At 37.8% G+C, this 10,419-nt stretch overlaps 1 protein-coding gene across 2 annotated transcripts in view; it reads left to right on the top strand.

Moving 5' to 3' along the window:
• Positions 1-5,764: 5,764 nt before the first annotated feature.
• plcb3 (phospholipase C, beta 3 (phosphatidylinositol-specific)) overlaps positions 5,765-10,419 on the top strand; it is a 56,189-nt gene continuing 51,534 nt past the window's right edge. The window contains exon 1 of one of the 2 annotated variants that reach the window (XM_052560496.1): positions 5,765-6,339. In XM_052560496.1, coding sequence (XP_052416456.1) covers positions 6,241-6,339 — 99 coding nt within the window. In that variant the 5' untranslated portion in view covers positions 5,765-6,240. The remainder of the gene's footprint in view (positions 6,340-10,419) is intronic. The other variant, XM_052560497.1, reaches the window with a different exon arrangement.

The raw sequence follows: 10,419 nt of genomic DNA, 5'->3' as shown, positions 1-10,419 counted from the left end.
ATCTGTGACTTGATTCTTGTGTGAACTTGTAATAATCTCTTAAGAAGAGTTAATACTCAAACAGCTAAAAAACAGTTAATAATGTCAGATCCACCTTATGAAATTAAACACTTATAATTTTACTTATGTGTTGTGGTGTGTAGTGTGGGATAAATACTTGTATTATAAAAGGTGAAATTATTGTGAGGTTGGACGAAAACGTGGGAGGTAAAATTACTCAAAATAAGCCTTTTCTTTTTCTTTTTTTTGTCTTCCTCGATTTCCGCAAGCAGTCACCCAGGCAAAAGCTCAAGGTGAGAGTTCAGGCACATTCAGTCCTCCTGAGTAATCAAAAATAGCAGCAGTACCAGGCTGAAATAAACGCATGTGCAATATCCGTGGTTCCGTCAGGAGTCTGAATTGCCTTTCATTTGATATTGTCCTGTGCAGATTTACAGAACACATTCTCAAAACATTATTCATGAAAATAAACATTGTAGTTTGCTATGACTCTGATCGTCAAACCCCTCCTTAAAAATAATTTATCCATGATTCATGGTCTTTATGGCTGACCCAATATCAAATGACTACCTCAAAATTAATTTGACCGACACGTATCAAATTACACAACCGGAAAAGACAGCCCAGGGAAAGACAGTAGGCCTACATACTGTATACTTGGTGTAAATTAACCAAGACATTAATCTCAGTGGTGTCACGGCTGCCACCTGGTGGATGTGAAAGATGGCATCAAAACAAACAAGATAGACTGAAACTGATTAGGGGTATAACAACAGAAAGCCAGTGAGATAGGGATCTGGAGAGGAACGGAGTGAGGATGCCTGCAGTGGGTGGGGAGAGGAAACAAAAGCGCCATTTTGATGAGAGATTAGTTTGATGAGACCACAGCTGTGGCCACTGAGAGAAACTGAAGGAACGACGAGGAAACCAGTGCATTTATAACACAGCTGCTGTGTTTAGCATTTGTGTTAAAATTCAGGCTCTAGCACAGTGCTTCTAAGCCTTTTTGAGTCCTAGACCTCTATTGTTCACTACAATAATCAAAGGCCTTGGGATTTTTCCAGCTGTTTATAATTTACTGGATAAGGATTAAGGATAAGGATTTTAAACAGAGAGAGAGCGAGAGCTTGACTTAAATATTATGGTTCTTTAGAGGGAAGAAAAATGTTGTTGTAATTAAGAAACGCTCAATGCTTGTTTTGTTTATAATTTTAAGTCATTTTGATGCCCCTTGGAAGTTTACTGAAGCCCCCTGGTTGAAAAACATTTCTATTCAGACCATTTCTAAAATATTATAGCAAGTGCATGCTACATGTATATTTTCTGAATACTATATAGCATGTAGCCCTGTGTTGTGTTTTTTTTAGTTTTTTTTTTTTTACAAGATTCACTCATTCCCCTGCATGGTTGATTGCATGTTACATGTGTGTGATATAACACTAGATGGCAACAGTGGACTGTGCAAGACCTCAAGTCAGTCCTGCCTGACTTTAACAAAGAAGCTTTTGAGGAGGTTTCAGAGCTTTTGGCACACATTTCTGCTATCTAAAAAGTAATGTGATCTGCCTTTGCTGCTACTGTGTCAGCGATTTCTCATTAGGTAAAACAGGGGGGAATGACAAAGCAAATAATAAAGAAGGAACTTTGTAGAACATTCGGATGACATCTTTAAATTGCATATTTAAAATCAAATATGTTCTGGTTAAGGATGTGTGTGTGTGTGTGTGTGTGTGTGTGTGTGTTTATTAACTTGTGTGTCTGGGCTAAAACACAATGTGTCTTTGTAAGTGCTTGGCTTTTGGTCAGAAATAGTCTCGGATTAGAGTGACTGAATCACTCACTTATCGAAGTTTCATTTATCTCTCCTCTCATGACCTTATATTCTCATCTGTCCCTCTCTCTGCAGTGGTTATTATTCTGCATCAAACTTTCTTTTTTTTCCACCTTTGCCAAAGTTGCATGCCCTCTTGAGTCCACAAATCTCATTCTTCACAGCCAGAGTTGTATGACACATTCAGAGCACAGAATGAGAGGCCTAGCTGGACTTGACATTGAAAATGTGTGGCTCTCTGTGTGCGGTGAGTGTCCCAAAAAGTAATAAAAGTTGAGAACTTTCTCGCTCTCCCAGGAGAATTTCTGTATATTTTATCTGGGAAGAGGACACCTGTTCAGGAATGAGAAGGAGGAAGGGCGGCAATATTAATGGGTGCTGACAAGCTGGAACCTTCCTGTATGCACCAAAAGAAACAGAGAAAGCTTACATGAGGACTATCATCTGTATCTCAAACATCCAGCTTAGGGCTGCACAATTAATAGAATTTCTAATCGGGATAAAAATTACGGATGCCACAATTACGTAATCGTTCAAAGTCCATTTGCGCTATTCTATTTTTTTTTTCTTCTAAATGATATCTTAAGGGTTTTTCCTATTATTTTAAATTTAGTTTTAGTATATCATTATAATACCATTTATTTCATTACTTGTTTATAATTTAAAGAAGAAACAAATCAATTGTATAGTTTTCAATTATAGTGTTTTCAGCTTGTTTATTTTCATATAAAAATATGGCATGCAGTTGCATCAAACAATGGTATGAACGTCATTCAGTGTAAATAGTTATAATAGTAATTAATAATCGCAATTACAATTTCAAGGGAATAATCTGCAATTGTTTTTTGTCATAATCGTGCAGCCCTAGTCCAGCTGATTCATTTGACCTTAACAACATATTAACTTAACTGCGGTTAGTTCGTTTGTTTAGAATTTAATCGAGTGATTTGCTGAGTATACCGAAAGTGCTTTGAACGCTGTCTTCTGGAGATGCTGGAATTCATTTGGCACAATGCTAAAAGTGCATGCATTCTTTAGTGCCCAGCAATTCAGTGTACATTGTTGTACACACACCCTAAAACATCAATCTTTGCATGTCACTTCTATTTCCTCCAGTTTGAGAAAGAATTAACCTGAATGCCTTATGGCTATGTTCGAAATAACATACTTTTTGAGTAGGTACTTTATCTGAATTTTATTTTTATATCATGAGTCTCAAATTCATTCCTAGAGGGCCACAGCTCTGCACAGTTTAGCTTCAACCCTAATCAATCTCACCTGATCCAGCTAGTCAAGGTCTTCAGGATAAGGCAAATGTATTTATATAGCACATTCCGTATACAATGGTAATTCAAAGTGTTTTACATAAATAATAATAATAATAATATTCATAATACAAAAAAAAAACAATAATAATAACATAAAAATAAAACAAGGAATTTAAAAAAGTTGAAAATGATTTTTTTTATATATTTAAAATTAATTTAAGACAGTGCACTCATTTCGGTTTGCATTAAATACAGTAGAGTTCACGACTTAGGTGCCCTTGAGCAAGGCACCGAACCCTCAACTGCCCCCCGGGCGCTGCAGCATAAATGGCTGCCCACTGCTCCGAGTGTGTGTTCATAGTGTGTGTGTGTTCACTGTGCACTTTGGATGGGTTAAATGCAGAGCACAAATTCTGAGTATGGGTCACCATACTTGGCTGTATGTCACGTCACTTCATAAAATATAGTGCAATCAGTTCAGACATTGCACAGTGCTCATTCAATAAATCCACAGTTAAACAGATGAGTTCTGAGTCTAGATTTAAATCTGGCTAATGTTTTAGCACATCTGATCTCTTCTGGAATCTGATTCCAACAGTGGACGGCATATAACTAAAAGCAGATTTGGCTTGTTTTGCGTGAACCCTTGGTATTTCTAACTGACTCGATCCTAATGATCTGAGTGTTCTGTTAGGTTTATATTCAGGGAGCAAATCTGCAATGTATGTTTGTCCTAGGTCATTGAGTGATTAATAAATGAGTAAAAGTACTTAAAAATCAATCTTAAATGTAACTGGAAGCCAGTGTAAGGACCTGAGGCCTGGTGTGATATGCTCAGATTTTATGGTTCTGGTCAGAATTCTGGCAGCAGTGTTCTGAATGAGCTGCAGCTGTCTAATGGTCTTATTGGGAAGGCCGGTGAGGAAACCAATACAATAGTCCACCCGGCTGGTGATAAAGGCATGAACAAGTTTCTCCAAGTCTTGGCTGGAAACAATACATCTAATTCTTGCAATGTTTTTTAGATGATAGTATGCTGTTTAGGTACTGCTTTGAAATGACTACTGAAACTAAGGTCTGTCTCCAGAATCACACTTCCTGGCTTGATTTTTAGTTTCCAAAAGAAATTCATCTTTGTTTCCAAATGTAATGACTTCAGTTTTTTCCTTGTTTAACTGAAGAAAGTTCTGGCACATCCAACTGTTAATTTCATCAATGCATTGGCAGAGGGAGTCAATGGGACTGTAGTCATTTGGAGATACAGTAAGGCTAGGTAAATCTGGGTAACATCAGCATAGCTGTGATAGGCAAATTGGTTCTTTCTCATTATTTGATTTAGTGGAAGCATATACAGGCTAAACAAGAGTGGAGCAATAATTGAGCCTTGTGGGACACAGCATGTCATGGACGTCCACTTAGACTTACAGTATGCTCTCCTATACTCACATAATAACCTCTCCCTTCTAACTATGATTACTAGAAACATACAAGCAGGTGAGTTGGAGCTGGTTGGAGCTAAACTCTGCAGAGTGGACCTCAAGGAATTGAGTTTGAGACCAATTCTATATGGTATGAATGCGTGTATGTAAACTGGACAAACTACTTTTGTCATTTACAACTCCTCTCCCGTGACCTCACGGGATGGCCTAGTGTCCACTAGATATACATCTCTGAACTTTGCCGGTAGTAGTAAGTCATCTGGGTAGTTTTCACCTACTATTTTATGCATTCGAACACACTACTTTTCACGTAGGCCTACCGTTTTTCACACACTATATGTGAATGTAGGCATATACACAGGGCAGCTCAAAAAACAGGCTCTCTGACCAAAAATGTTCATCATAATATTAAAATTTGAATTTGAAATAAAAATAAAATTAAATATACAGGAATTTAATGAAGAACATTTAGGCTTAAATTAATTAAGTCTATCTTAAAAACATCCTTTATAATCATTGAAGCTGTCTACATTGTTTAGTAAATATCTTACTGTACTTAACGTTATATCTGCACTTTGTTGTTTATGAGAGAATTTGCCTGAGAGCACTGAACAAAACTCCAGCTTTGATTCATCTGGACGCCTCTGATTGGCCGTCATAAGCTCAACAGAATCATGTGATTAATTATAATGCACACCGCTGTAAAAACGCTCGAAAGTATGGCAGCATGAGCAGTTTTGAACTAATGCCGACAATCAACACTTCTAATTTAATTTTCACTTTCATTAAGATGAGGGTAAGCCATCACTTGCCCAATTTAGGGATAAAAAGGAAGGAAAATGTGCAAAACATAAATCTATTCAACTGTCACTCATCTTGCAATATATACGTATCACTTATGGTATGCTGTGTTATTATTCTCTGTCTAGATAGTAAAATGTGATTTTGTAATATAATGTACTTTTTAAAACAAACAAACAAACCTAGGTTAGCCTATATGATAACTAGAGGTAATAACCATATAGCCTAGTTAATGAGTTTTGTTTGTTTTTTCATAAGAACTCAAATTCTTTGGCTCACAGCGCGATTCGTGTTTAACATTCTTCCTTGGAAAGAGGAAAAACAAGCATAAACAAGAGGGGAAATCTGTACAAGAGGAGAGCGAAAACTATGATTCCTCATGCTAGACACATCCTAGCAGCAGTACGTTTCTAAATAATGGAATGACAACAGAAAGACAGAAGAATAAAAAAGAAAAGAAAAGAAAAACACTTCCTCGTCTGTTCGTTTTTTCTTCCTTCACTTCCTTACTCCCCCCGTCCGTCCGTCTCTCTCACTCTCTCTCTCTCCTTCTCGCGCACTCATTTAGTTCGGAGAAAACATGAAGGAAAAGAGGAGCAAATTCCAGCGGGGACCAAAGTCAAATAAAAGTTTCTCCTGAACTGGGATCTCATCATTACCGAGCGGATGGACGGACAGGAAGGGAAATATAAATTCAAGTCCTTGCCGTGATAAGCGCTTAGATGAATAAACAATCGCTGAAGTCATAAACTGCGCTCGCTCGTGAATGTGTGACAGTCGCGCCCGCGTGCGTTGAGCCAGCCGGACTCGAGGCATTGGAGAGGGCTCAAGTTCTATCCACTGAAGGTCAGAGACTTCAAACCGAGAAGCAGAGGCGTCGCCACCCGTCGATTCAGCAGCCATGGCCGGGGCGAAACCGGGAGTACACGCGTTGCAACTCAAACCGGTGTCTGTCCATGAGGTGCTCAAACGGGGGAGCAAGTTTATTAAATGGGACGAGGTAAGAAGATATCGTCCGTCCGCCTGTCTGTGATTTTATGTGGCGTGATAGTCGACTAGTGTTACACATTGAAGTAATTTACAGGGGAACATCTGACACCCAGGATCAGGAGTTCAACGCTCTTCTATTAGATCTCGAGTTATTGTGTTCAGGCTGAGTCTCATGTTATTAACACTCCGCTTGTGTTTTGTTTGCTGTGTTTTTCTTCATACCTTGGAGTTCGAAAGACTTTTAAGTTGTTCTGCTTACAATCATAATATTATTCTCTACTCAGAAACAGAAACAAAGACAGAAACGGTCTCTCTTGAAGTGTGCTAAATGTGTAACATCATGAAATCCATGAGTCGCGTCGCTTGGATTGGAGTTTAACCCTTTAATGCAGTTTCTCGACTGATTTGTAGAGCAGTTTAGTGTCAGACAAAAACACGTGGATCAGGAGCATTTTCTGATCCATGATTATTAAACCCTATCCGTAGTGCCATTAGACCGCAAACTTTGTTGATGTTGGGGTCTTTTAAACTTTTTTCACATGTCTCAGGAAGAAAAGAAGTTCAAAAGCACCCTCACAATATTATGTCAGAAAGCTGTTAGGCATTAGGTAAGTGATATTAGGAGATTAACATCATATCTGTTTGTAAAAAAAAATGTAAATAATATTGAACACATCACACTTTTAAAAACGTGATCCAACACCTACCTTCAGACATTCACAGATGAACAGCAGATGTTTATTTGTAGTTGCTGTATGTATAAAATAATAACATGTTTTCACATTTCGGGTTTTGGAGCGTGTAATGATATCATGAGTTGATTTAGGTATGTTATATGAAGGAAGACTTCCGGAACGTAAACGGTCGGGACGGTTTGAGAATCACATAAATTCTGCTCATATGAAGGCAATTAGAATAAATTATTAAATTAATAATGCATGCGTTCAGTGGAAACAGGAAAAAAAAAATCCCCCCTTATGGCCACATAAACCCATATGTTTAACCTTATAAGAAATCACCATCTCTGAATTCTTCTGCGTAGTTTCTCACCTGGCAACAAGGGCCTGTGTGTGTGTGTGTGTGTGTGTGTGTGTTGGTGTACAGATCATGTTTCAAATCTTGCACTGGACAGCCATTACAGTTGTAATTACCTTTAAGGATTGGGAGGGGGGGGGGGGGTGTATTTGATCAAATCACTGAGCACTGCTTTAGCAGATCCCCACTGCTCTTAACCGGAGCTCAAAGAGCCAACACCTTTTGATAAGAGTAACATTGAGGAAGGAGAATGTGGCCTGTACAACTTGATGCACTTCATGTCTTAAAAGTCATCAATAATTAACTTAAGCAGCCCTTAAATGCTGAGTAGTTTGTATTGGGCTAACGCTACATAGACATGCTTCAGATTTGTGTCTGTAAGAGAGAGAGAGGGGCTGTCATAAACCTTCAATAATATAAAACTGTTCTGACCATTGTGGATAGAAAACAGCATTTCACTTGAAGAGTGCGTGTTAGTACATCTATTGGCAGATGAGCCTGTCTTTAGAGGCATTCATAAATAAATAACTAGCTGTATTTAAAGATAATGAGATCTTAGCATATCCTTATCTGAGGTCATAGCTATAGTTAAGGACATAATAGTCCATCTACCAGAAAGGCCATTTAACCTTCTATTGTCTAGGCAATAGAGGCAATTTCTGAGCCAAATAAATATTATTATGATTATTATTATTTTTATCTTTTAATGAAGAAGCTAACCAGGAAGTTGTGTCTCAAAAGTTATTTAAACTCTCTTGCTACTCAAATTGTGACTCATTATTTATATAATTTAATCTAATATATAATTTAATAAAAATAAAATAATGAATATATCTTTTTTTTCCCTATTATAATACAATTTTGTCTAGATAAAAATACTTTTCCTTACAGGCACAATATGTAAGATTTCTATATTAAAATTATCCAGAAACCACTAGTGTTATATATTTTGCTGACTTGTGTGCTTGCATTATACCAAATGTTTTGATGAATGTTCAAATCCAGAGAAATAAGCAATTTTAACTAGTGAAATGGACTCCGTGTCCCTAGTCTCATTGTGTCATCTGCCAATGATGTCATAACCCCTCGGTTTCCGGTTTTGTTTTGTAGAAAACATGGAAACACCAAAGACCCTTTAACATGTTGTGTTTTAATAGACCGGTGGTGACTGCACAGAGTAGCATTCTAACAGACCTTTCAAACGTATCTAGTATGATAAAACAGAGCTGCTTTTATTTCCCCCCACATACGCATGACCAGAAGGAGCAGAAGCGGTCGACTGTGGGATAATAAAAGCTCCGCTGCTTTCGAGCTGTGTGTCACGCTCGTTCAGCAGCCTCCTTTCAGTCTCACCCTGCTTCATTCTGCTATGTTAATAAATTATTAGATAATCCATGAACATGATTTCTGCCCAAGTCCCGTCGGATTGCATCAGCCGTGGGGATGAAGATGACAGTTCCCATGATACCACACTAAAGTCACAGACAGCATCATCAAACGTTGCCACCTGGTCTTTGTTTATCTTGATTACCTGCCCTCCACCGGCGAAAATGACATATTGTGCCTTTAAGGGGGTCTTGAAGCCCATATTACTGTACTCAAAAATAGATGGATTACTAATGGTGTTCAAAGATCATCGGTAAATGCTGTTAAGTTACATAAGAGGGAGAAACAGTTTTATCTCTAAGATGAAAGGTATAAGTCACATAGCATTTCTGATGTCATAATGCATTTTGAATGATCTTTTTAAATAACACAGACATGGATAAAAGCTTTCAAGCTGAGCAAACAAACTCACAATATGGAATTATGTCAGGTCAGGGCCTGAACTCTTTCAGTGAAGGTATGGCTTTTTGTTTTGTGAAGTAACAGTCTGCCATGTGTTTAAGTCCCTTTCATGCCTTGCATGCTGTCACTGTGCAGTTGTCTCTGATGATGTGCACTGAGGAAATGAAACAGCATAGGGCTCAGTTCCACATGGTGCTGAATGTCAGACTTCAACAAGGAAGAAGCTGATGCAACAGTGACTTTCTGTTCAGCTCTGGCTCTTTACCACCCTCCTTTTTGTGCGCTCTTAATCTCTCCTTCTCTTTGAAGGAAATTGTAGTGAAACATTGTGGCTACTGATGTGATCTAATGATCTATAATACATGATCTGATTCTCAGAATGAACTGGTGTGAGACGGACAGTAAGACGCAATGCTCTAGTGCACCTTTAAACATTCAATGAACCATTAACCAAAACTCGGCTAGTCTGGGATTGAAAGCCGACTTGGACGGGATCCCAGCTGATCATGGAATGGACTGCAGCTAAACTTAATACCATTCATCAAGACACCTGCCTCTCTGGCTGCATTTAAATACAGTTGTCACTCCTCTTCTGATTGATCAGTCTCACTGTGCTCACTTGGAGTTTGGTTATTTATGAAAATTAACATTGTGTTGCATTGCTAAATATATAGCTGAAAAATGTATGAAGAGAATTTTCTCCTGATTACAACACCCAACTGAGCAACTTAATGGAGTCATGTAATTAAAATTAGAAAGCAGAAAAGGCTTCGCTATTTAAAAAAACTCAATACTTGCATTCAGCAGGGGTGCATTAAATTGATCTAAAGTGATATTCGTAAAGACTTTTATAATATTACTAAGTATTTCTAGTTAAAATCAGTTATGTTCTCTCTAACTTTATATTTATCAAAGAATCCTAAAAAACTTTTTTCAGTATTATTATTATTATTGTTATTATTAATAACAATGCTGCTTGAGCGCCAATTCAGCTAATTTGACTGATCTCTAGAAGATCATGTGACACTGAAGACTGGAATAATGGCTGGTGAAAATTCTCCTTTACCATTACTGGAATAAATGACATAAATAAGTTTATATTTACTTACATTAAAAAACGATGTGTATGTTAAGACCTTGCATGAAGTTCAGTGAAGACCGTGCTGTAGTACTGATGCCCCTGAGCAAATCAGCTAGCTGTGAGCTTTGACTTGCAAATTTATCCTCAGTCTTCCGCTTGACAGGTGTCTTTGATGAAAGTGAGAAC

This window comes from Carassius gibelio, chromosome B7 (assembly GCF_023724105.1).
Source record: "Carassius gibelio isolate Cgi1373 ecotype wild population from Czech Republic chromosome B7, carGib1.2-hapl.c, whole genome shotgun sequence".
Classification (NCBI taxonomy): Eukaryota; Metazoa; Chordata; class Actinopteri; order Cypriniformes; family Cyprinidae; genus Carassius; species Carassius gibelio.
The sequence above is the reverse complement of the archived record's forward strand: the minus strand, read 5'-3'. Positions and strand labels throughout refer to the sequence as shown.